Consider the following 27,896-nt stretch of genomic DNA (forward strand, 5'->3'; position numbering starts at 1 on the left):
CTCCTCTTGGGATGGGTGTCTAAAACCACAGCTCTCTGGCCCGGCTGTCAGATGCACTCGTGCTCTCACCTTGGAACATCACGCAAAGCAATCCCACCCCGAGTGTAACACACGACTCATAGTATTGCCGAATTGAAGTGAACACAAGCCATACGATATACATTGATATAAAAAAAAAACACAATACATTGCAAACGATTAGTTTGAATTTTACTAAATAATCAAAAAGACTAACATTTCCAAGATGAACATGAGGACTGCTGTGGTGTGTTTATTTTTGTTATGCTTATTAAAGACCGGGACAGCAAACGTGAACAGCAGTGCCTCTGGAATTTCAGGTATGTGTGCATGCTTCTGTGTCCGTTTTTGAAACTGTCATTAAGTCGTTTAATATACAATGGGAGTACATACACACAACACAGTTTTCATTGTGTAAATTAACGTAGAACACTAGTCTTAATATTGTAACTTTGTAGGCAAAGACATTTCAAGGAAAACGATATCTTTTGTAATCATGTTTTAATAAAAATACGGTATATGTCAAATATAAGAAAATCAATCATATTTACATGCATCGTCTGTTATCTATTATAGCAATGCACAATATATATAAATAGCTCGAAAACCAAAGTGTTATGTAACATTTAAAGGAAATACAATGCTTGTGTTGTTGTGGATGCCACATTTTATTTTTAAGATTGGCAACATGCTGTGAAAAGATGTCTTGAGTAGCATTTAATTGCTGTGATAAAGAGGTTTGTGTAGTATTCTACAGTCAGGTTTTCTGTGATGGTGATAGTTTTTACCCATATTGCAGAAGCCATGAAAGACATCATTGAAAACATGGCTCGGCTCAGTTATGACGTACATGCAGTTTTGAGTAATATATGTGACGTGTGGTTACACGTTAACCATTTTTTATAATTGGTGAAACTCTATGACCTGTATTTTAGTGTTCGCAGGATTGCATTTATGGGTTAATTTTATGGTTCAGGCAATTAAGTGTTGCCAAATTCATCTATACCATCATCATGACTAATGTTTGATTAGTGAGCTGAAAATATAGTAATTTCCATGGACATATAATATTTTATTTATAAAGTCGATTTCTTGGCCAATGTGTTAAAATATTTTAGATATCAAAATTAATTGCATTGACATATTTGTTTAAATTGGGACCATGCCTTTGCCCCTAATGAGATACTCATGATGATGGTGAGTACTGTATATTTAATATGATGATGAAAGTTATAGTAGTTATGGTGATAACAAAGACAATGTTTGTATCACTGATAATTGTGATGATGCTAACTGCAAATTCTAAAACCATGTTTTATTCTGTTAAAATATGTATAAACCGATTCATGTAATCGTCTTATACCATATTTATTGGTTTATTGTGGTCAATATTACCTTGCACAGGAAATTAATAACATCACTTTGCCAGCCAGTTGCCTCCACTCAGTTGTTCCCCACAGGATGGCAAGCACAGGCGTGCACCTGTTGGAATAGTGACATGTAAAGGTGGACTGCGTCGAGCCTGCGGTCTGGTTTTACTCATTCCCACGATACGAGCACGGTTTTAAAATTCCTTATAACCTTGAAAAAGTCAAGTGTCATTCTCAACCTTCAAAATTAGTTAATTAGATGTGTGGTTAGGGATTGGCACAACCCATCATTCCACAGTGAATAAAATGAGTACTGCTTTGCAGAATGTCAACAGTGGTTGTCATATGGAGATATTGGTCCCTGCCTAAGGGAATTCACTATTTCCACCACTGACTCAGGGATGCCACTGGATATGTGCGTGGCTGACTCTTCATCAGCCCAACAACATGTGCCATTTGTACATCTCATAAAGCTCCCTCGTCTCAGGCTTTCAATCCTCTCCACCCTTTCCCAACAACCCCTTCTGATGATGCAGGCATCTTGACCAAGCTCTTCCCAGATGCCCCTGCGTTCATGGGCAGCATCATCGGTGTTCCAGCCGAACCGAACACCAACTTTTTTTTGAAGAGAGGAATTGAGGAGGACGATGGCTGCCTCCTCGTGCTGGAGAACCCTGTGTCCCTTGATGCGTGCGAGTTCAACGCGTCGGCTAAGACCTTCTTCATCATTCACGGGTGGTCGGTGGGTGGCCTCAGATCATTTCTCGACATTTCACCACGATCTTTCCTTAGATCGATCCTCATCCATAACTGTGTCTGTCGGCGGTAGACTTTGGGTGAATTAGATGTTCTACTGTAGAAGGTAGTTATTTAAAGTAGCTCTGTAGAACTCTCATCCGTGATAAAAACAATCCTACGTTAAAAGGGATTGTGGCTAATAGGATTCATTTTCCATGCAACTCCTGTCATGCGTGATACAAAAAAATGTGCATGGAGATTAATTTTGCAAAATCACTTCTGAGTGACTCTTGTCCGAGTATAAATGTGGATAATAGGATGAATATTCCACTCCTTTTAGACTCAGTTGCTCTTTCAGCTCTTTTACAAGAACGACCAAACACCAATATTGTTGGCAGTGGTGGCAGTTAAATGACATCAGAGAATGTGCAACCTTGCAAAAGAAAAACAATAATTATTTTCACGTAAAAAAATCCTTTGATAGTCGTATATATGAATAAAGCGTATATACAGCCTCAGACATCATAGAACTAAGTTATAGCGTTTACAATTGTGGCATATTTAATCCTCTGGCATGGCCAAATAATCAAATTTTAGAAATATGAATATTGTCACGTAGGTAAAAAATAAAAAAATCACGACGTTTCGGAGGCAACACAAGCTTCCGTCTTCAGGTGGAACCGTCACAGCAAAATTACTGTATCAAGTGAGTCACGAAAACTTCAAATCTAGAATATTAATATTGGTTACGAGGACTGCTTTTATCAGTGGCCAAATCTGGCAAGCTCTTTATAGAAATAATCTGTGATCTTTATAGAAATAATCAGCTCAGACTTTCTAATAATAAAAAACAGATAATTTGGCCATGGATAAGATGAGTTTTACTGCACATGTACACGTAGGAGATGAGTTGAACCCCATTATTAATTTCACACAGCTCATCATCCTCCTGAGATTACTCAAATAAGAACCACTTTGTGGGAACTGAAGAGTGGCCACCCTATAAAGAGCCTGGCCCCTGCCATGTTAATGTGTCATTTTCACTACGGACCCACCTCAGCCACAATGACACAATCTGAATTAAATGCCATACTTCAGTTAAGCCACAACACTTAAAGTATTTCATTAACTGTATTACATTGTGGTTTATAGTCTATGAAATTTACTTTCGCATGTCAAGATTAAAGGATCCAAATCCCTCATCTCCTAATTATATCCTTTTACTATTCCACTCAATTCCTCTTGTCAAGGGCTGGTGCTGAGTGATATGCATATTGATAATTGTAACGACCTAATTTTTGGTTGCAATAAAGTATTTGAAACATCCATCTATAGCTTGATTACAATCCTACAATTTATCCTGTGGTTGGGATAATATCCATCAGTGGTCAAGTTGACGTCTGCAGTGTGACATTGAAATATGCAAGCATTTTGCTAACTCAACCACACATTCATACATTTGAATATAGCACCCACCCACACACACTTTGAGTTATATTTTATTTTACAATGTTATGTTTTTATTAAACCACCATGACAGCTATTGTTATCATTGCATGTTTTAATAGAATGTAATTATACAAAAAATGGTGTTACAATATAATTGTTAGAAAAAACTTTGTCTTTCCACCAAAAAGCGCTCTTTAACTTATTTAATGTCTTCATCTTTGACAGTAATGTACTGCAGCACTACCAACATAATGTAACTAACATAAATGATTACATCTCACTTCAAAGGACTGAAGATGATGTTAGTAGAGTTGCAGTCACAAGTAATTAAATGTGTTTTTTTTCTTTTATACGCCTAAAAAAAAATCTGTCATTGCGTTAACGGTATTAATTTTCCTAACTTTGCCAATTGCATAATACATAACTGTAGATGAATGTGGAATTTCCACCAGTGGCTTTGGGCTATCAATGGAAAGAAGAACAACCCCATTGCTCATTTGAATAGGAAGATGTGTTGGCTCCTTTCGCACTACTATGAGTGCCACTAACATGTGGGGATAGAAATAACTTCGATGTGTACCTGCCAAGCTGCCCATGTTTGTTACTAATGGCAGAGAGCCATGGTTAGGTGCATCTGATTGGATTTATGCAAACGTGTGTATTTTGACGTTTAAATATAATTCTGTCATACGCACTATAAAATATCTCAGGGTTGGCTGCACCTGACATTAACAGTTCAAAACTTATCCCAGAAACAGTTTTTTCTCTCTGCAATCGTACTTCTCACAAAACGTGGGCATGACTATAGTGTGTGATGCTTGTTATCACCGGGTATACATGGTGAGCCATCTATAGATATCCCCAATACATTATGGGAATAAATTGTAGAGAAAGCAACATTTTATTTCACAGCCTCTACATGTCTTCCACCAATCTCAAGAAAACGTATTAAATCCTTTAAAAATCTCCGAGTATACTTTGTCCAACATAGCTACACTAAAAAGCATTGAGAATAAAGTAAGAGGGTCGATTATAAATCGATTGCATATCTAAACATGCATCATCTCGTATATAAATATATGGTATTGTTTTTTAATAGAAGACCCTAAGGAGATTTGAACCCACATTCCCTGGCTCCAGAGGCTGATGAATAGAGCACTGGACTCACAGCTGGTCCGTCCCCTTCATCGTAACGTCCCTTCAGCGTCACTGACATGAGTGACAATTTACAAGGAGTCAACGGTGTTCATACAGCCCATGAAGCCCTAATTGAGATTAACAATAAAGTATTATCTTTATCCGTTAGTTAAACCGTGTCGCCCTTGGGCGTATGTTTTTTGTTTGCCCCACCATTCTTCACTGCCCAAGTTAGTGCAGGTTGGTGAAGGGTAAGGGGACCCTGGACCAGTTCAGATGTCACTCGATACTAATGTTAGCCATAGCTGAGTCATCAAACTCATTTCGCTGGGTCCACAGCGCAGTGCATTAACCAGCAGTGTGTCACCATGCCACCAGGGAGAGCTTTGCAACATGACCTTGTTTTAAGGTGACCTCTCGTCCTCCTTTAGTGGCGGGCATACAGAAACCCAGCCGGGGGGGAGGGGCAATATTATAGATTCTAGACAAACTTAAGGCAGATGTTAAGCTCTCACGCACGACGTAAATGACACAAGGCTGAATAAAAACCACCACCGGTGTTCAGTACTGCACCAACACTTTTTAGCTTCACTGCAACCATTTCAATCGGGGGGTTGAGCCTTGAGTAAGGAAGGAAGGGAGGGGGGGGGGGCTCAGCCCCCTCCAGCCTGCCTTAGCAGTACGGGTCAGTACCGGCCCCTGTCAATATGAGTCTGGTGTGAGCTCCCCCGGGGGGCGGGGGGGGGGCTTGTTTGAACACCCTTTGTCTTGACGGTTCTGTGATCTCCCGCTGTCTGGTCGCCAGATGAGCGGCGTGCTGGAGCCGTGGGTGCCCAAGCTGGCCGTGGCTCTCTACAACATCGACCGCAGCGCCAACGTGGTGGTGGTGGAGTGGCTAGGGCGCGCACGGCTTCACTACCCGCTGGCCGTGCAGAACACGCGCGTCGTGGGCAAGGACATCGCCGCCTTCGTCGACTGGCTGCACGTGAGCTACCTGCTGCACGCAGGGAGGGAGAGACGGGGGGCATGAGTCCACCCACTCGTGGTGTCTCCTGCTGCCGTGTATTTTCACAGCGATGGAATTGTCGCGCGGGGTGGGGTGGGGGGGGGGTCCTCTTCTTTCGGCAAGTTTGAGCCTGGATGGTGCTTGCTTGGATGGGTCGAGCACCGTGCATTGGTTTGTTCACGCATTGTTCACAGCGAAGGACCGTTGCGCCAAACGTGTGACCTCTTGCGACAGAATTCGCACAGACTGCTCTTGCTGCCATACCAGTGTCTCGATCGAGTGATTTGTCTGATCCCACGTATCACGGGGGTGACCGCGGGGGGGGGGGGGGTGGCGCCTTTCCTTTGAGGGTCGTGGTCCACTTCGAAGGTCAACTCTAGTGTGTAGCAGGTATTATAGGCTACTGCTGGGCGACAATGTGAGCAGTAGAGAGCAATGCAGCAAAATCCATTGTTGCACTGTATTCACATGCACCTGTGTCTATGCTCCGCACACTGACCAGTATGGTGAAGTATGGCCACATAACCTTCATGACCTGCACAGCGTGGGGTTGGTCCTCATCCAGCAGTCAATCAACAAAGGACTGTGCATGTACTCCATGTGATATTGAGCAATTGGGCCGGCACTTTATTCTCTGTGGTGGAAATTCCACATTCCTATAGTAGGACCCAGTTTCTCCACCGGACATCCACTGCCGAGTTCCCACAAATTTGCACGAAATGTATTGAACCCATAGGAATGTATAAGCAAAGAAGTGACATCCACAAAAAAACTTGAGACAATATATGAGACAATATGTGAGTTGCACGTAAAAAAGATGTCCATGATGATGATTTTATTACTGCAATTAAAACATCAATTAACGAGATTATTTTAAAAGACATACTCCGCATTTTGTCCTCATCAAATTATTGCCACTCAGCCACACTATTGCCAATATCGATGTAAGTAAAGGGATTAGCTCCATAGATGACCCCTCCAAAAGGGTTTCTTACAACAGGCTAGAGTGAGTATAAATTGAGGCCATGCGTGAATCAATCGAGCTATGCCACTCTTAGTTGAGTGCTCAGCTCGCCAGTGAGTCATGAGTTCATATTCAACAGAATAGAGTTCGTTGTTTAAACTTTGTTTCATCGGAGGGAATAGTCAGATACAGTACATAGACAGCCTTGGGTTTTGTGATTAGATACAAACTATAGCGTGTGACAAGTCGTCCTCATAGCAGTTACCGTGATTCAGGGTCGCGATTCAATTAAACAAATCATGATTTGTTTTTGTCCAGTTTCCGCTGTTGAGTTCCTGTTTCTTTCTAACAAAAAAAAATTCCCGTCGCAGTCGTGCAATTTTGTTAACTCCATTCACCTAAGGATAACATCAGCTTGTAATTCGCATATACTGTCATTTGCATAAATCACATGACTGATTCTCTCACACACGATTCCGTGCCTTGTTTGACAATCTTTGAGAATCGGTATTAATATATCGATCTGCGCATCATTACGTGCTTAATAAAGCTCCAAAATTTAATTATGTTAAAGGAATGGTTAACAGTTGAGTGGTTACAATTGAGGTTAATATGAGAGTCTGCCTCATCTTGTGTGTGGATTTGGTTTGGTTCTGGTATGACATTGTGTCATACTTTCACAGCTGTGCAAAGAATAAATCACATTAAAGGTCATAAAGTGGAGATCATGAACCATGCATGTGACTGTGAGAGAACGTGCAGACACCCACTGAGGGTGTCACAACACATTTTCTTGCTGAGCTGACCCGTCACGGCCTTTGCAATGCTATGGCACAAGACCACTGTAGTCTAACTAGTTGCACATTTGTCATTTAACTTGCAATTATGGCGACCTCTCTGTAACATTTGATGAAGGCTACTGGGTGTTTAACGATGCATCAAATCATCATCGATTGCAATCATTGTTTTTTACAGTGGTCGTGCATCACATTGTGCGCGCGATAATATTATTTTTGCTCCCTACATGCAGATAAAACGCGAATGTTACAATTAGACAACATAATTTGGCGATGCTACATTGGCAGTGGTACACAAGAAAAATTAGCAAAAAACTCGACACGTTTGTCATAATGCTGCGGCCTTAAAAGGAAAAATGTTAGGCAATGGCCCTCCTTCATAGCCATAATGAATGTTACGTAAAGTTACAGTTAGGGTAAGGGAGTAAACAAAACTGTACAAGGGACTTGTAAAAAATGAGAAACATAACAATAAAACATTCTAGGTTTTTTATTTGTCCACCTCATGATGCTAGTTGCAATTACTGGGGAAACGTACTGTTCTAGATTTGAAGCTTTCGTGACTACAAGGATTCATTTTCTTAGGTTTTTTCGGTAAAGTCACGTAGGTAAAACATTAAAATTTATAAAAGTAAAATAAAATAAAAATCACGACGTTTCGGAGGCAACACAAGCTTCCGTCTTCAGGTGGAACCGTCACAGCCACGACAACTGTATCAAATACTTGATACAGCTGTCGTGGTTTTTATTTTATTTTACTTTTATTAATTTTAATGTTTTACCTACGTGACTTTACCGAAAAAACCTAAGAATATGAAACGTACTGTACTCAGATTATTAATGTTGTGGATTTTCTCTGCAACACACCGATGTGCTGTACGAGTAACGAATTGGCATGTTCTGTTTACGTGACAAACTTTACTAATTGGCTGTGTCGGGTGGTGGCGCGTTTAACGACACATTTATATGTACACAATCTAACCCCAAAAGGCGCAGATGGCGTCATCTGGTCGAACACCATATGAGATTCGGCTCTAAGAAAAGCTGTCTCTGGTGTGGACCAATAAGTTTCAAGGACAATGCATAAATTATTAGAGTATTGTTTTTTGTTTGCATTTGACTGTAAGTATTGTGGTTAATGTAAACATGATTTCTTGCAAAAGGTGTCAGTTTTGTTGCCAGAAAAAGGGGAAAAACCATATTAGTACAGTGCAATTCCCCATTATATGCTCAATTTTGATGCCAAGTTACAAATAATGCTGGCAACTTGCTTTGCCGTAGATTCCTGCCAATTCTAAATAAGCAGGGGAAGCAGAGGCATCAGGGGCCCCATAAATATGTTTTTTCCCATCCTACCCCCTACAAGTTTTATGTTGGATGTCAATGTGACATTCTGATTCGAATGTTACAATGCCACCTATTGCAGGCCCCCTTACAGAGAACATTCTCATCAGCAGTTTGTAATTGTCTCATTGTGAACTTTGACACCACTAGCTATGTGGTTTTCCCAATGGCAGTGGAGCATTTATGAAATGTCGAAATGGTCCACTAGTTGAATGAGATGTGATGCTCCGTAGTCTGTACTCACGCTGCCTTGTGTTTGTCTGTGTGCGCATGGATTCTGTGATCGCCATGCGCTGGCTTTTACACAGAAGCAGACCAACGTGTCGCTGGAGAAAATACACTTCCTGGGGTACAGCCTTGGTGCTCATGTCGCCGGATTTGCTGGCAGCTTCATCACAAGCCCCGGCAAAATCGGCCGAATTACTGGTAAGGCTGTCTGATGATACTCCTGTTTGACACCTATTGACAAAGGAACCATCTCAATGACCAGCACCTCTCTCTGCACTCTTTTACATGATACCATTTATGCAGTGGTTGTCTTTTTCTTTTACTCAAGAAAGGCTTAATAAGCATCAAGAATCAATGGAACATTTTATCCATATTTTCAGGGTGGATAAAATAGGAATTACTTTGTGGAAAGTCAACACTGGCTAACCTCTGTATATACTCACCCCTTTCAAAGGAATGTGGATTATTAATTACTGTTTGGTTAAATAGTGAAAACCTACACATCACATAATTTGTAAATATTTACACATTTAGTATAATAATGCAATTTATAACATGGACACGATATTTCATGGATATAAAGGACTGTGATTGAGGTGGGTGCCAAGGTCAGTGTTGCTCGAAAGTCAGATGTGCGCTAGGCATACGAACGTGAGCTATTAACATTGGATACCACTGACTGCTTTAATTATATGTGCTGCACAAAGCTCTTACTTAGGTTGGCTGAGCTCTAAAGCACCAAGATATGTAGCATTAGCAAGGTGCCAGTATAAATCAGTACAGTAATTCGGTTAATTATAACAATTATCAAATAATTATTTGATCTCCACGGAGTTTTCAGTGTTTTTCTCTGGGCACCCTGGTGTATTCCCATGTAGAAAAATATAAATCCCAAGCAGAATGATGCTTAGGATGAAATTAATTGGGAATTGTCTGAACAAGGTAATACATGTCTTAATTATTATTTTAAGTGTATTTCAATGATAAGTATTTGTCCTAAAATTGAACTTATATATCTTCTCAAGGAACACTGTAAACACAAATATCACTTTATATTTTGCCACACAAACATATGCTGCCACTTAATAACACTTTCCATATGCCAATACTGCGTGATGCCATACATAATTGGTGGTGTTTGTAGTATCAATGCTGTTATATAAAAAAAAAATCTCTGCGCAAAATAGTTGCTTGCTAACGTAATGTAGATATGGGGGTTTGGGGAATTGTGTCTAAGCTGCAGTGGAGATTTTAGGCTTGTTATGGAATAATTGACGATCTAGGAACACGTAAATTAACATAATAAGACAACAACAAACATGTGTACTCACTTCCTGTAATTGTAAGTTCGAGAACACTGCGTTCAAGTGAAGAACTAGATGTGCCCTAAATGAAGGGCTTCTGGCAGAGTGCCAAATACTAGCACATTTAAGTGCAACTCTAATAATAATAAAATCACAAGATTGAATTCCGAGCACAAGCGTTCGTCATCGGGTGGAGACCACCGCTTGTGTTGCGATCGAAACGTCGTAGTTTTGTATATATTTTTAACTTATCTACGTGATTCTTGGTTCTTTCGGTAAAGTCACGTAGAAGGGAAATAATAAAATAATAAAAATAAAACATAATAAAATAATTCTCACGACGTTTCGGCCACAACGCACAGACCTGTTCTTCACCTGAGGACGGCTGCTTGCGTTGTGGCCGAAACGTCGTGAGAATTATTTTATTGTTTTATTTTTATTATTTTATTATTTCCCTTCTACGTGACTTTACCGAAAGAACCAAGAAGATGAATCGCTGCAGTCACGAAAGCTTTAAATCTAAATTTATCTACGTGACTTTACCGAAAGACCCAAAGAATATGCATGGGATTATTTCGAGAATATACCACTGTCTATCAGGCAGATTGCTGAATCCACCCTACACTCAACATTATTTGGTTCTACAAAGGCAGTTTATCCATGGATATGACTGAATGTGAGAATGTTCATCTGGAAGTGTGTCTGCATGAGGGTGCACATGATGTGATCATTGAATATTCCCCCACTTGACATTTCCTCTTATTTAATGGAACACATTTCAAAATATATTTACGTAATGTGCACCATATGTCTCTATTTGCAAATACAATCGCACAATTTAGAACTTTAAATTTTGGGGCACATTGTGGTAAGTGCTTGACTCTGTGTTGATAGCTCGGATTATTGTTAGACAGCTCTTTTTTACGAGGCATGTGCAACATATTCAATCCAACACATGCACGTAAGTATACACAGTTTATCTTCCTCCACAGGCAATTGAAAGCGAAAAATATTTGTAGAATTCTACAGGCAGAGTTATGCAGTATTTATAAAGGTATTCATTATATAAAACTTATATGAGCGAGCAGTTGGGTATAATATGTTATGTTTATATTGTGTTTTCATATGTTGCATTCTTGAGTTGTTTAAACAACAAAAAAACCCGAGTGCTCTTCGAGAGGACAGGACAGGAACATTCGAGCCCAATGCGACTGAAATGACCACCTGGGATGATTCTCTAATCTCAACACGATGTCGACCCGTGGAGGTTTAAACGGATGAGACTCATTCGATCAAATCTTCATGACACCAAACATATTTGTGTGTGAGAGTAGTTTTACAGATGTAGTTCCAACAGCTGTCCAAATTAATATCAAATGATACCTTTATGGATACCCTGTATTTTGGGATTTTGTAATAATAATTTTTAAAATTTGTGAGCAATCAACAATGGTTGGTCGATAGATATGTTGGACTCAGTCATAGGAAGGTAGAAATTCTACCACCAACGGAAATAGCACTGCTCCATGCCTCATCACTCTCAACTTTAAATTGAGTCATAGATCGACACACATACTTGCAGGGAAATGAGGTGGCCATAGGAGATATGACAGCAAATATGGACCTCGTATTCAGGTACAAGGTTTGAATGTAATATCTATGCATGCATCCGTTTCTGCAGGAAAACAAATATTGACTTACATCCCAAGCAGGTTTCTCATGCAAATTATGATACTAAACGTCACACATCCGACCATTACATATTTTTTTACCCTGATAAATTTTGCATTAACGCAATTGACAAATTATGGACACTTTTCGATTAACGAAATCGAATGTCTACGTTAACGAAATTTCGCACGGTAAACGCCATGAGATCAAACAAGAACCATGCACTACAGTGTGACGGTATCACTACAGTGCAACAGTAACACCTTCACATCACCATGTTCTTTATTATTATTGTTTTATTGTGAAAAGTGATGAAGGTATATATTTTTAGGTTCAGAGTAGAGTTGGAATAACTGTCCGAAGCGCATTCCTAATTGTTTTGTATTAAGTTAATGGGAAAAGCCATTCCGATTTACAAAATTTCGTTTTACGTGTTTTTTTAAAGAACGCATCCCTTTCGTAAATCGAGGGATACCTGCATGTGTAAATGGTGTAGCTGTCATTTCCATAAATGTTCACATCAATAGATGGTTCAACATTTTCACATATAGCAATGTATTCTTGTGCATATTCCCAAGTCTTTGAAGACATCTGGCCAGCTGGCAAGAGTAGCCCAAAATATCCTCTAGAGGGGATCTCCGCAGAGCTCCCTCCAACGGAGGCCCTCCCGCCAGCAGCTGCGTGAGCAAACAGTTTCAGGGCTGCCCATTTTATCTTTTGCTTTAAAGTGCAGCTTTCGCAACTCCGCGCTCTGCACCATCCACAGGCCTGGACCCGGCGGGGCCAGCCTTCGAGGGAATGCTCGACGACGAGCGGCTGTCCCCGAACGACGCGCACTTCGTGGACGCGGTGCACACGTTCACGCGGGGCACGCTGGGCCTCAGCATCGGCATCCAGCAGCCCGTGGCTCACGCCGACTTCTACCCCAACGGAGGCCACTTCCAGCCGGGCTGCGTGTTCACCAACGCCTACAAGAACATCGCCGACATGGGATTCATGGGTACGCCGGTACCACCGTGCCTTTGCTCGCTGTATTGTTGGGTTTTTTTCAACCAGAATAATTATTTATCATTATGTATTGCATATTTTCAATCAGGTTTCTTGCTATCATTAGCCATGATGAATCCACTGCTGGATGAATCCCTTCCACAAACTTCACATTCCTTCGATGAGGGGAGTGAGTCTGTCCATAGTACAACCTCCGTTGGCTTTCTACATGTTGTCAACCTGGTAGGGATGATGGGGCTGGGTCAACACCTGACCAAGATTTAATCTTGCAACCTTCCATTTGTGAGTCAAACTGGCAGCACCACCTGGCTGGAGTGAAATGTACACACACTCTTTGGTTATTTCGGTAACGTAAAGTCACATAGTAAAGTCACGTAGTTATGTAACTTTACCGAAAGAACCAAAGAGAATGGATTCATGCAGTCACGAAAGCTTCAAATCAAGATTGAAAGGTACAATTTGTGCATTGTAACAGCAAACGTTAGGTTGCAATGCTGTATGTGAGACACAGCAACACATTACATGGGGAACTTGCAATCCTGGAATTAAAATATAAACAGTTCCATTTTGTGTCTCCACCTAAAAATAGATAAAAGAGTCAGTTAATCTGCTTATATTGGCTTAGCCCAATAGTATTAAGCAGCACTGGTTTCGGCAAAGCAAACTCTGGATCAGTTTTGACATTTCTGGGCCTCTTCATCAGAGTCAGGCTTGATAAACAAATGCTGCTAGATTACCAGTTGTTATTGCCAAGAACACTCAACGCAAAACTAAGATTGTATCTCGAATTTATTTGAGGCGAAAGTTAAATGTGTTATTTAAAAATGTTTGTCTGACCACTGATAGCCTCATGATGGTTATGTAACATAGCTTTGGGGTTGTGTCATCTCACAGCCACGGATTACAACATGTTGTCCCGTTTATCGGATGAAAGCAACAACAAATATCGTCAACAATATATTGCCATGCAGTACATCCTTGGGGAAATCCAAACCGATATTGTGAGCACATTTATAATACACTCTGTGAGGGCACCATTGCCTCATTTGCAGAGGAAGCAGATGTTAGCAGAGCCGTGCTGTGATTTCAGTCATTCTGTCTAGGGCATTAACTTCGTGCACATCCAATTTGATTTTTGGGAGAGAAAGCAGTCAAGGAATTAGGTTCGTTCAGAGATTTACTAAGCATTTAGAAGAATTATGCGGTGGAAATTTAGATCAACCATGTGACACCATCGCAGAGTGCCACATTGCCGCTTTATCTCTCTATGGACTATAAAGTACCACTTTGTGGAATGTCAATTGTGGATAGACTGGTCTCTACCATAAGAAAGTGGAATTGACACTACTAGCTCAGGGTCACCACGGAGATACTTTGACTTTTTAGTTACACTTGAGGTAAAACCAACTCCGAGTATACATAGAAATTATATTATTATTGTGGAAAGATTTTACAGAGTTGAAGGTGGTTAGTGTCCCATGATTCCCAATATATTGTACATATTCTATTTCAATTTCGGCCTGCCCATGCTCTACCTTCCATGAATTGTTCTATATATTAAGGACTCAATGTGCATCCATGCATTTTATGAACTTGTACTGCTTGTGTTTTTTTTTACGGATTTGCGGTTTAAAAGGCGTATTTACCCTTTTCAGTCGTTGGTTATGCAATTGAATGGTGATGATTCTACGACATTTGTACTCTTTCTTTTCATTGTACTGACCGGCGCTCCATGGGCTCGATTGTCGTTGTTGCTATCACCACCACTGTAGCTCCAGTGGCGAATCTTTTCACATTTCCCAACCACGCCCCCCCCCTCCCCCGTCACAGGCATCGTGGAGACTGTCAAGTGCGAGCACGAGCGCTCCATCCACCTGTTCATCGACTCGCTGCTGCACCCCGACCAGCAGAGCATGGCCTATCGCTGCACCGACATGGGCCGATTTGAGCGCGGCATGTGCCTCAGCTGCGGCGGGCACCGCTGCAACCGAATGGGCTACGGTGTGGAGCGCGTGCGGCCCAGGCGCAGCCACAGGCTCTTCCTGCGCACAAGTGCCGCAATGCCGTTCAAGGGTACGTCCGCTGGGATCTGCACGGCCGTACCGTCGGGTGTACTGGGGTCACTCATTTGTGCTTTGGAGGGGCGGAACGCTTTTTTCTATTTATATGAATCTCACAGTTGGCAAGCGAGCTCCACAGCAACCCACTATTGGCAGAGTAACTTGTAGCCTGGTGCTGTGTTCAACATGTGCCTCACAGGGAAAGCTGCCACCGGGGGGGGGGGGGTCTCCTGCTTCGGGGCACCTCAAAATGTACTGCATAGGAGGCGCGGTCTAAATATTGAGTGATGATGGTGGCATATCTCAGTAACCTTGAGTTGACAGTACAATTTAGATTTATATAGCTTCTAAATGCATCCCCACATCAGAAATCGCTTGGCAGGTAAATTGTTACATGCCGAATATTTAATGATAATATTTTTTATTGCCTGTCATTTCAATCCAGAATGCCTCGAGGGTTGATAAAATAAGTACCACTCTGTGGTTAGTCAAGAGTGGTTGTACTAACGAACAACCAGAGGAACGTGGAATTTCCACCACTGCTTTAGGGACCATTATTGGGGATGAGCAATGCGCCGTGTTCGTTTGCTCAGTAAGATACTTTGCCTCTGAATTCCCCTGTACCTGGAGTCACCACACCTTTCGCAGCACCTTTCATCCTACCTCCCCCCTGGAGCCCTTCATCGGGTTGGATACTCACGGATACCTGCGGGTGACCCGCAAAGCTGGTCGTAACTCAGTGGTGTTTACAGATTGCCGTTCCGGGTGCGTGGAGGATACGATGCAATGAACATGACCCGACCTGCACCCAGTGGGCCTTACCTGGTAAAAAAAAAAAGTTCAGTAGTTTAGTTAAACGGAGGCAAGCCGTAAAACGATTGAGTTCCTGCGGGCCACCCGTGGGTAACCTCACCCGATCGAGGGCTCTACTCCCCACCCCACACCCATGGGCAATGGGGAGGGGGAGGAGAGGGCCTGGGAAAGTAACACTTTTAACGCTCTCAGGTAGATGATTGCTCTATAAACAATAATATCAGAGGTGCAGCCGAGGGCATACGCAGGCATGCGGTGTAAAATATCTTTGAGATTATGTGGGGGTACACTAAAACATTATGTGGGGATACACTAAAATAAATGGTCTAAGACAATGTCATTGTTATCTCCCAACACTGTACACTACTACTCTACTGCCTTTGGCTGTTTTTGTTTCTTTCATGTTTTAGTTTTTTTATAAAATATACATATAAGACAAAAATCCCCCGTATAGCGTTAACAGACCATTAGTGTAAGTGCTGTTAGCGAGCACCGATGAAGACCGGCACGGTACACGAGGGGGTGGGTGGCCAGCACCATGCCCGACCGCCTTTGTCTCCCCAGAGGCAATAATTTTTACACACCGCACCAGGTACTCATTTGAGGCTGAGTCGACCTAGGGGAGGCCCATGACCCGTTCAGATAATCGTCACCGGTGTTGGCGGTGAGCGGGAATCGACCTCGGGTCGTCGGGTTCGTAGTGCAGGGAGCTAACCGCTACACACACACACGCATCCCTTTTCACCATGAAACATGTCCCACAAATATGTACAGCGTCTGGAGATGCAGCTGCGTGTGTATATGCTCAGTAAATTATACAAGTTGTGCCAAACTCATACCACCCTCTGGCAAGCTATCTCTGTTGCGTCTAGGCAAGCAATATTGATTTTTTTTTGGCAGATGCTTAAATAACAATAATAATAATTATATCAACTGTGCATCACAGAAGTGGGCCACATTAATGCAATTGCGATAGACTGACTCAAATGAGGGTAAATTGGAACCTAGCTTACTCGTGCGCATCACTCTCTGTGCATTAGCTGATAATGAGTTGGATGTAATTAGCATTCAAGTCCAAAGTTGTGGTGTCGCCCTGCTGAAATGTGGCAACTAACCTTGGCTGGCACGCCCTGAGCCACTTGAGAAATTTGCTGAAGTTAATGGTTGGGGACAGGCTTCTGTAGAGAGTGAACGCTGTGGACTTCCCATCATTTTACTCACCACGGAAAGATGATAGGCTGAGTAGAAACTCCGAATGGGATTTTATAGGGCAAGCCTTTAGAAATGCGAGTTGAGGACTCGAGACTGCAATATTCATGCCGAGTCCAATGCGAATCCTGTACAGTATAAGGCAATTAAGTAGTGATGCAGTCACCCACTCAGAAATGTGTGTACTGATCCAAGAATACGTTGTTATTTTCTTAGTTTAATGTTAACTGCACAGTATTCTTTTAAAAAGTTCGTCTCAATTGTACGGTTTTGTTTGCTCCCTTAACGTGATCAAATTTTGTAACAAAAAATAATGTCCATCCACTGCTGGATGAAGGATTCCCTGCATCGTGTCAGCCATGCGGCCGTCTGACCACACTTCGCCTTACTCGGCAGTGCACCTAGGACCCGATAAGATATCGCTCGTCACCGATGTTAACCGTGGCCAGGAATTAAACTCAAGTTCATAGTGCAGTGCACTAACCACTGCCACCAATGTATTATATATAATTTGCATACACTGTACAGCCATTCATATATTCTGTGTCACACAGGATTCAATGCATTTATGATGGTCATAATCAATCACGAACATGCTTAGTGAATAAAATGTTGTTCTGGACTACGCCGGGGCTGATGGGGTAACACATCGTCGTGTTGCGACTGTGTGCTTCTGCTGCACGTATTTACTGTCAAGGATACTGTAACCGCGATGTGAATTTAATGGGGTCCCATAGTTGAGAGGAAGCTCGCTTGCCAATAACGCCCTGTGATCCATTCGCATTTGTTTTACATGCCAGACTATGCTGATTAGACCCAGAAGGTCAAAACCGGTCTCGGGTTTGCTTGCTTAACCAAATGCTGCTTGTTAATATTCCTCTGGAAAACAAAAAAGCTAGACTAAAAAGAGGTGTGTTATGGAGATGCATAATTAAATTCTGCTTATATAGTATACAGCACAAGGACATGTATCCTTTGACGTAATATCGTTTGCAAACATCACAGTGTGTTCTTGAGAGTGTACTAAACATGCAATGTTATGCCCCAAACACAATGACGATTGTACCTACATATTTGCAACTTTGAAAAAGCGAATGTTTTATTGAGCTCAGGGTTACAGCAGTTCAACTTGTAACCATTCCGCAATTATATTTTGCAACATTCAAGAAAGAAGAGTAACATTGTCGTAAAAAAACAGAATTCTTCGTTGTGTTTACTTAAACTGCATATTAGCACCGAAGAATCGGCTATGTGACTTGCTTTGGAACGCATTGCTAAGTATTGTCAATATTAGTGTTATCATTCCTACGTGCGAGCTGTCTGCGATAACGTGCGTCGATGTTGTGCCTGTTTCCCAGTGTATCACTACCAGCTGAAGGTCCACTTGATGGGGCTCACCGAGAAGGTCGAGGAGTTTTTGGAACCGGCGCTGAGCGTCTCGCTCTTTGGCACCAAAGGAGAGGCAAACGACCTCAAAATGTCCACGTACGTTTTTTGTAGAAAATAAGCGCGCGGTCAGACCGCTCGTGCCACTCGAAGGTCCGGCTCGTTATTATCAGTGTCACGTTTGACCTTCCACGAAGCTCATGGTTCACCCTAAACCGCATCAGCACAAACGATGGCAGATGTGGATACGTGATGATGCACAAATGGAAAACTCTCCCGTGCGCGACTGTGGTAATCCAGAACAGACCGTACAGCATATAAAGATACAATTACAGATCCACAAATACGAAGGAGACATCCCAGTTATCTGGCTTGACCACCTAAATGGGAAATTGTCGTTGTTGCTCTGCATCTACTACATCAGCCGTATGAAAGAAGAATGTAACGCATCCTGGTTCCATTCTAAACAGAAGCCACGGCGAGTTTAAAGACGATCGCTCAATATTTTTACTGGGTCCTCGACGGAGGCGAAAAGTTGTTCTGCAGTCGATGCATTTGCTCATAGTTTTGTGTTATATGCAGGGAAGCAGGTGAGGTGGATCCTGAGCAACCGGAATGTGGAATATTTCACCACCACTGAAATTAGTACTTGCTTATGTTTATTTTGAACATTGGTACACTTTCACTTTAACTATGAATGTAAAGCCAATATAATCATAATTTAAAGCCCCTTTTCAATACAATATTACCACGACAATAACCCCAGCGATCACTGCTAACAGTAATTGATGTGTTAATTTTTTATAGCATTCACTAATCCATACATTATTTCACAGGTTCATGCATTCATCATGGGATGCTGCATTCATGACTCTCGTACACCAGTGTAGACTGTAGAAAAATTTACTGATTGAAATAATTGACCGATTCCAGAGCTGCATGGGCCTAGTAGCAGTAGCAAATGGCAGGTTCCATTCTGTAGTGAATGGAAAATGCCTACGCAAAGGTTACGATGCCTTCATTTCGCCATTAATGATCCTCGTGTCACGGTGGCTAATTCAACACAAAACTCGTCACATCTGAATCTCCCTAGGGCAGGGGTCGGCAACCTACGGCTCCGGAGTCGCATGCGGCTCTTTACGGGCTGCTTCTTGACAATATGTACGTATGTACAGTATGTACTCAGATGCATTGCGGCTCTTGAAATACTGAATTTTGTACCGAATTGGAAAGAAATGGCTCTTCTTGTTATTTTGGTTGCCGACCCCTGCCCTAGGGCAATCGTATCTGTTGTTTTAACCCTGAGCAAGTGATGGAAATTTCACATTCACATGGTGGTAGCCAGTTCCTCCATAGGGCAACCACTGTTGCTGTTTTTTTCTTGTTCACAGAGTTCTAATCGTGTATTGTGGGTCGAGTTCTCTAACCACATCACGAGCTAGGCATTCATAAGCAACGTAGTGACTCGCTCATTTGCCTTCATCAACAACCATGTACTTGCAAGACATTCTGCAAATGCACGTCTTCGTAGAAGCTTTCATGTGATTGTCTGTACAGTGTACATTCTGTGCAAACAGGTGACAAAGCAGCAAAGGAGGACTTTTGATCCTCAAGAGATGTTTTCGTGGGGTTTAGTTGTGTATTTTGTTTACGTTTTTACCATTCAACTTGCCCTTGGTCAAATTATTATTTCCATCTTACTCTGTGATCTACTAATACAAATCTGACATGCCACACCGGATACAGCTTCTAGGACAGTTTTCTTCACTGATTTTCTTAGGGGCGCCACTTTCACCGATATGATCTTTCAAACCATTGGCGGCTTTGACAGCACGACGATGGGGGGGGGGGGGGTGTTTTCACGTTGTCGTGTATTGTCGGGGGCCGCACTAAAGGCCACCAGGGGTCGTTGGTAGCCTGCGGGCCTTGCAATGAAGAACACTGTTCGAGGCAGAGCGTTTTACATATTTGTATTAAGCCTGTTTATTTGATGTTAAAGCAGTGATTTCATTGTGTGACTATACTGTAGCATTCGATTGGCCCTGATCCAGCAGTGGACTAGATAAAGGACTGTGCATGCACATGGCCACATCGTGTTCTTCTGCAGAACAGGACACAGAGCCTAGGCCAGGGGTCTGCAACCTTTAAGACATAAAGAGCCACTTGGACCCGTTTCCGAAGGAAAAAATAAACTGGGAGCCGCAAAACCATTGCAACTATTAAAACAAATATAACACTGCATATATTGTTTCTTACCTTATTGCTATATACAGGATCGTGCAGTCAGCTGTCAATCTGAATAAAAAAATGACTTTTTCACTTAACAATGTAAAATATATTTTTGCAAATTAATAGCTAAATTACCTGGTTAATGGGATTTTTGCTCCTGAACCTCAGTGCACAGTGTCTGCACATCAGGGCTGTAAGACGTCACCTTCATTTTCACACAGGCTTGCAAGCTGTCATCTGTGAGGCGTGATCGATGTTTGTTTTTAATATAGTTCATGTTGGAGAAGACCTGCTCACATACATATGTGGAGCCGAAGATCGACAGGACTCCAAATGCATACTTTTTCATGTTTATATAAGTGTTGGGGATGGCATTCCATGTTTCGAATACAAGTTTGTCCTGTTTGGGAAGGTTTTCAATATCACTCCATTTATGATTCTGAGCCAGAATGGCCTTCTGACGGGCAACATCCTCAAGAGTAGCGGTCAAGCATTTGAACTTGGACACCCATATATCTTTGTCGGCTATATCGGCCAGTTCCATCTCAAGATCAGGTTGACTTACACCTGCAAATGCAGTCATATTCAATAGGGATGGATCGATCGCCAGGGGAGTGACAGGGAAGGATAATGTCGTTTTTTCCTCTCTGAACTCACAGAATCGTTTCCCAAACGAACTTTGCATTGTGGTGATTGCAGACTTGAAATATTCCAAATTTATCGTATCATGACTTTGTTTGAACTCTCTCAAAGAGGGAAAGTGAGACAGTGTACCTCTCTGTAAATCTTTGACAAACACTGTCAACTTGCGCTCGAATGCCAAAACCTCCTCCAGCATGTGCAGGGCTGTGCCTCCTTTCCCCTGAAGGGTTGTATTTAGCGTGTTTAGATGTGCTGTCATGTCTACCATAAAATGTAATTTTTCCAGCCACTCTGGCTGTTCCAGCTCAGCAAAGGTGAGCTCTTTGCTGCCCAGGAAGGTTTTTACTTCTTCCAAACATGTGACAAAGCAACGGCAACGTTATTGCCTGTCACCGGGCGGGCAGTGTGGAGCGGAGCGGCGACCTGTCAGCAGCGGCAACGCCAGAGCAGGTGTCACAGTGCGCCTCCTCCCCTCGCTAGCATCCGCCCCGGAGCCGCGGTCAAGGTTCAAAAGAGCCGCATGCGGCTCCGGAGCCGCAGGTTGCCGACCCCTGGCCTAGGCATTGTGGGACCCATTTGTGTGCACTCATCAAGTGGAAAATTAACTGTGAACATTGACTTTTATTGAGCAGCTTTTCAACAGTGCCATATGCCATAAATATTCACATAACTAACTTTATTTAGATGACATTCTTTTCACTTATAATAGATTTAGATTTGTTATTGTGATACCTTTTGTATACGCTAGATATATATTCGTATCCATATCCGAGAGTACTAACAACGAGCATATGGATACACTGCCATTTTTTATTTGCCCCCTCCCCCACCCTTACCCCCCCACAACATTCACATCGGATCATCGATCATTACAGATCCCACTTTCATTTCAAAGCCAGTGTGATGCTTGCTGAGTAGAGTACTACCATAAACTGAGTCAATGTCGTAGCTGCTTACGGCTGTACATAGTCAGCGAGTGACGATCTCGAGGAAGACGGTGACGATGACAATGATGTTGCTGTCACATCACCCACGTTCGCTGTCGTCCATGGGCCAGAGCAGAAACCAGTACTACCTAAGGTGCGCAGAACATTAGTCGCGCCGATGTATGTACACGGCCAATAAGAGAGAGTCATTTGGTAACCCTCTCATTTAAAATGGCAATCACATCATTCACGGTTATTGACCACACGAAGAAATTAAAACCACGGAAGTTCTTCCACCTGTGGTGGTCCTGATCAGTACCTCCGATTAGCATGGTTGGCTAAATATGGTTGGTAAAGAAGTTCAACATACGTGCTGACAAGTGAAACATCTGGGCTGAGCTAACGGATTTCTACCGTCTCTGTACCCCCAGGGTAGAGAAGGTCAGTCCGAACCGGACCTACTCATTCCTTGTGACGACGGACGTGGAGGTGGGAGATCTGCTGCAAATCCGCATACGCTGGGACAAGACGAGCACCTGGGGAAGTGTCTGGCATCAGATGAAAGTTCTTCTGCCGTGGGCGCAAGGGAAGGGCAACTACGGGAATCAGCTGCTCTTGCGCAAGATTCGCGTCAAGTCGGGCGAATCGCAGCAGAGGTGAGCGAGCGGATGACGTGCCAGCAGCCAAGAGTTGAATTCCACTGTGTCACTTGCCAATGTGGAAATAGACGTCCACCATGTAACTGGAATGGAATAGATTTTCTTTTCCTCATAACTGACAGTGTAGTTAAACTTATTATGGTGTTTAGGGCACTGTACTCGGGTCCCAGCGATCTGGGTTTGATGACTGGTTGCTATGTCCAACTTTAGTGGTAATTGGAGTTTGAAATCAACCTTCGACCCTACATACTAAACAATGGTTGAGAGCACAGGTTAGTGCTCCTTCCAGACATTGGGTCTCAAACTTGTCGCGTGTTCACAGGCTAGCGTTCTGCTCAAGCGACTTCAACAAAGTGGAGCTGAGTCCCGAATTGGAGCAGACCTTCCAGAGGTGTCGAGAGGAGTGGGATCGGCCTCGCCGTCGGCATGCCAGGTGATGAGACAGCTTTCACATCCATCCATACACAACAACATTGCATGTCCGACTCGCTGAGGACTACTTTATATGGTAAAATGTTAGATATGTATCAGTAGGTTACTGGACAAAATTAAGTGGGAGCTGCTTTAAATATGGGAACATGATTTTCTGTACTACAGAATAAATTAAATGTACGCCAGATAAAGAATACATTCCTGTATCTGAGGTCATATTTGTGGACATCTATACAAAGTGACATTTTCACCATGCACAAATACTCCACGAGGTGTGGGCAGTTCCTTGGTTAGGGTGGACATGTGTTGGTCCGATATGTGACATTGTAATGCGCTCGCAAACAGGAGCTGCCGGCACATTTATGTCCCATCAGGTAGATCCCACAACGTGCTGCATTTACATTGTAAGCATACAACGTATATATTTGGGTTTGTTCACATTAATCTGTTAATAAACCCACATATATAGCTGTAAAGCTTGAATTGGCATTGGTAGGTTGTGAGTTCAAATCCCATTGAGGATCAACTTCAGGAAAGTTCACTGTATATGTCCTATTGAGAGTCTGGCCCCAGCTATGGGAATGTGTGCTTTTGACCACTAGTCCAGGGCCACAAACAGAGATGAGTGGCCACCCTATTGTTCATATAAACGAGAACGACTTTTTGACTTTGCTCTTTTGACTGTCGGTGTTTAGCCACCCATGTAGGGGGGTGGGGAGAGAAGTCCCCGAATACTGCTTCAACTTCTGCTCTTTATTTTCTTTCAGATCTGTCTGAAGGAGAGATTCAATGTCATCCAAGAAAACACGAACTGAGGAGGCTCACAGTGAAGAATGGAAAAAAAATGCACGGCACGGAGAGGTCAAGTTGGGTTTAACCCTGCCGGGAGCACGGCACACTTTTTAAAAACCACCAAAGACTCGCCAACATCAAAATTAAACTGCATTTTTACTTTGAACCGCTTTGCCCATGGCTAGCATAGCATAGTATTACTAAACGGATGTATATAAACATACACACACACCTGGAGCCTTAAGTAAGGACAGCCAGATATGAATCAATATGCCACTATATTGAGTCTGCCTATTCATTTGCAGAATTACATTGTGCCAATGACACGCGGGCAAAGGGGGCAGACTCACTCATGTGAGCTTGCAGAACAAAAGGCAAACATGGTCTAAATGGAATGGCCAAGCCACTGTCAATTTTTAATAATTTAGAGGCAGAATAATTTCAAACAATCATCCCCACCGGACCAATTGAGCAACCACCTTATTATGAAGGAGGCTGTGCTGTATTTAAATTGACTTGGTAAATTATGCTTCGATTTAAAGCTTTAAAAATAAAACATAATAAATTCTCACGACGTTTCGGCCACAACGCAAGCAGCCGTCCTCAGGTGAAGAACAGGTCTGTCGAGAAGACAGAAAAGACTCTGCTGCTTGCGTTGTGGCCGAAACGTCGTGAGAATTATTTTATTGTGTTTTATTTTTTTATTTTATTATTTCCATTCTACGTGACTTTACCGAAAGAACCAACAAGTTGGTAAATTATGTCATGCCCATATTTACAGTGTCGGAAAAATATTGATAACCAATTGCAAAAAAATAATTATACGAATCAGATATCGATGAATGAACAGTCTTAACGAATTTGGTGTATTAATTAACAGCAACAAGGACCTGGATTTATCAAATACCTTGATTCATTTATACTGAAATGTATTTTGTTAAATTAATGCTTGATTAAAAATTGTGGTACGAAATGCTAAAGACCAGCCAACATAGTTTTCGGCCACAATGTGAATGTTATTAATTAATACTTCTCCCGGTGCAGTCAAAGTAAATGTGATATAAATGCTATTTGATCACGGACACCACATATTTCAAAGATCCAAACACATTTGCCGGAGTACAGGTATAGCAATTCCAATAACCGCCCTGATGAGTGGCGGCTGGCATTGCAAACGTGGACAACCAGAATCTGCCGGCCAAACACAGCACTCGATGACGCCTCCCCTCTCCATGTCAGTGTCAACAATTCCACTTGCAATCGAGCATCATCTTGCATTTAACACCATTGCACGTTATGATTGGTCATGCCTCCTAATTGGCCTTGAGCTCTCTTCTTGAGTATAGTGTTGCATTCACCGTAAGAGCTATCTGCCCTCAAATTAATTCTTACAACCCGACATGAATTTCTTTCTTAAGATTGTCCTTTGTTCACTTTGCTTGAATGCCTTGAAGGCTTCCATGGGCTACAGACAGTTCATATTCCTATGTCAGTCACTATTGTTCAAGTCCAGTTAGGTGCACATTCCTAATAACGATGTGAAACAATGTACATTAACTGCATGCACTGAATTATAAATGAGAAAATATGGACTGTATCCTTACCTTGACATGGGCAATGGTTGTGTTGGCACGTAACGATATTAAAATAAACGATTTTATCTTCAAAGACTATTAATGGTAATACAAATATTTGTTTGCACAAAAAAGTGTATTTTTTTTTGTTGCAACCGTGAAGTGATGTTTGTCCACATAGCGGTGTGGTAGAAGCTTTATGAAATATATGCAAACGCACGCCGTTCGGGTCTTATTGGACTTGCTGTGATGTACCGTGGAACTGCTGCGTTGCGTCTCCTCACTGTGAAGGGGCATTGCCTGCAAATAACAATTAACAGTACAACCTGCAGCCACATCGCTCATTGTGTGTTTTTCACAATAGTACCATTTGTGCCAAAGTAAAGCATTCACATATAGCCAGTATCTCCTTTGTCTATGAATAGTGAACGGCAGAATGCTGTCTCTGGTGTAGGTCAATCAGTCTCAAAGACAATGTATATATAATTATCAGAGCATGTTTGTTTGCATGTTCACCACAAGTAAGTGTGGTTAATGCTGACGTAATTCCTTGCAAATGGTACCTATTTGGTGTTTGAACATCTTCACACCTGTTTTATTGCCAGAAAGGAGTAAAACCTATTCTTAGTTTTCATAATAGTGACAGGCAATTACATGTTTTTAAAAAGACACTCCTGTTAGTGCTCAAACACCGGAGCTCCAAGCACAATGTGTAATGTTACAAATACTATTAAAAAATGCATTGAAAATGTTTCACTCATTTCACAAAGTCTCCATAAAGATGTGTTCTTAGCCAGAAAACACGTGATCAAATTATCACGTGTGATTTAATTAACAATTTAAAAATAATTTTGTTTCATATTGGGCCTTATTCATGTGCACACGTTTTTACCAGCCTGGTTGGTTGGTAAGGCCAGTCAACAGAGGGGGCATTATCTAGTCTGGTAATCACATTTAATCGATGTGCTCGTCGTTTAGTGAATTGCCCTTTATTAAAAGGTCATCACGTACAATTGCAATTCCATTGCTCATTTTTAAATAAGTTTGCAAATTAGAAAAAAAAAATCCCTTTTTAATAAAGAAAATATTTACAAAATGCGCTCACTTTCTCAATGTGTGTACATCGTTACAATACCATTTGTGCATCAGACTAATGAATAATTTGCATCTTCAGCCTGTTTGCATTTATTTTGTGCAGCTCCTGGAAACAAATGTTACAATTTCTGTCAACACATTTCAAACAACGTCAACATTGTCAACAGCGTGTATGGAATATTGCACAGTTTTGCTTTCTGGCTTTGTACTGAAATAAAACGGAAAACAAAAACATACCTGAAAGATGTCAATTGACTAGTAACTGGCATTCGATTAATAGATTGTCATAAAACATACGCTTGTGCTCTGTTGAATGTTTGTTGAATACAGTATACTTTTATTTTAGGTGAAATGCATTTGTTATATTATTGGTAAAAGGGGGCATTTCTAGGAAATAGGTCACATTTGACATGAATCACGGTGGAGCAGTGGCCAAATGGTTGCTCACTGAGCTCTGGACCTGGTGACCTGAGTTAAATTCCTGGCCACGGTTGACATCAGTGGTGAGTGATATCTGAACTGGTCCAAAACCTAATCCCATCCACCTTTACCAATCTGCAAGGACAAATTTGGTGAAATAAGGTCTTCATATTCTTAGGTTTTTTCGGTAAAGTCACGTAGGTAAAAAATTAAAATTAATAAAAGTACGTGACTTTACCGAAAAAAACCTAAGAATATGAATCCTTGCAGTCCGGAAAGCTTCAAATCTAGAAGAAATAAGGTCTAGCAATCCTCATGATATGGAATGTAAACATCTTCACCTAAGCAGTTGACATAGGGCTTTTAATACATTTTAAAACATGTTTTGCTATGAATGTAATGGAAACTTAAAATGCCTTCGTGTTCATTCAAACATTGGGCGAGCACTCACTCTCGTTGGAAGACCTGAGCCACTTGTACAAATTCCACATTCCCATGGCAGCACTCAGTCTTTACATGGGTTGACTGTGTGCCGTGCCATCATAGACACTCACTAACAACACTTGCCCCAACAGTTTGTTAAGGTTATACGGGGGATTTTTGTCTTCGTATGGAGCCCATGCTG

At 41.9% G+C, this 27,896-nt stretch overlaps 1 protein-coding gene across 1 annotated transcript; it reads left to right on the forward strand.

Annotated features, from left to right (window-relative positions):
* On the forward strand, window positions 1–27,085 carry LOC144739274 (hepatic triacylglycerol lipase-like). Its single transcript, XM_078622246.1, has 10 exons — window positions 1–338; window positions 1,925–2,130; window positions 5,518–5,697; window positions 9,132–9,249; window positions 12,793–13,026; window positions 14,865–15,107; window positions 18,475–18,601; window positions 22,731–22,955; window positions 23,281–23,391; window positions 24,158–27,085. Exons 1-10 carry the CDS (start codon window positions 245–247, stop codon window positions 24,165–24,167), a joined length of 1,548 nt encoding a protein of 515 aa, XP_078478372.1. The 5' UTR covers window positions 1–244; the 3' UTR covers window positions 24,168–27,085.
* The last annotated feature ends 811 nt before the right edge of the window (window positions 27,086–27,896 follow it).

The sequence above is a fragment of the Lampetra planeri genome, chromosome 3 (genome assembly GCF_965212315.1).
Source record: "Lampetra planeri chromosome 3, kcLamPlan1.2.h2, whole genome shotgun sequence".
NCBI classification, from domain to species: domain Eukaryota; kingdom Metazoa; phylum Chordata; class Hyperoartia; order Petromyzontiformes; family Petromyzontidae; genus Lampetra; species Lampetra planeri.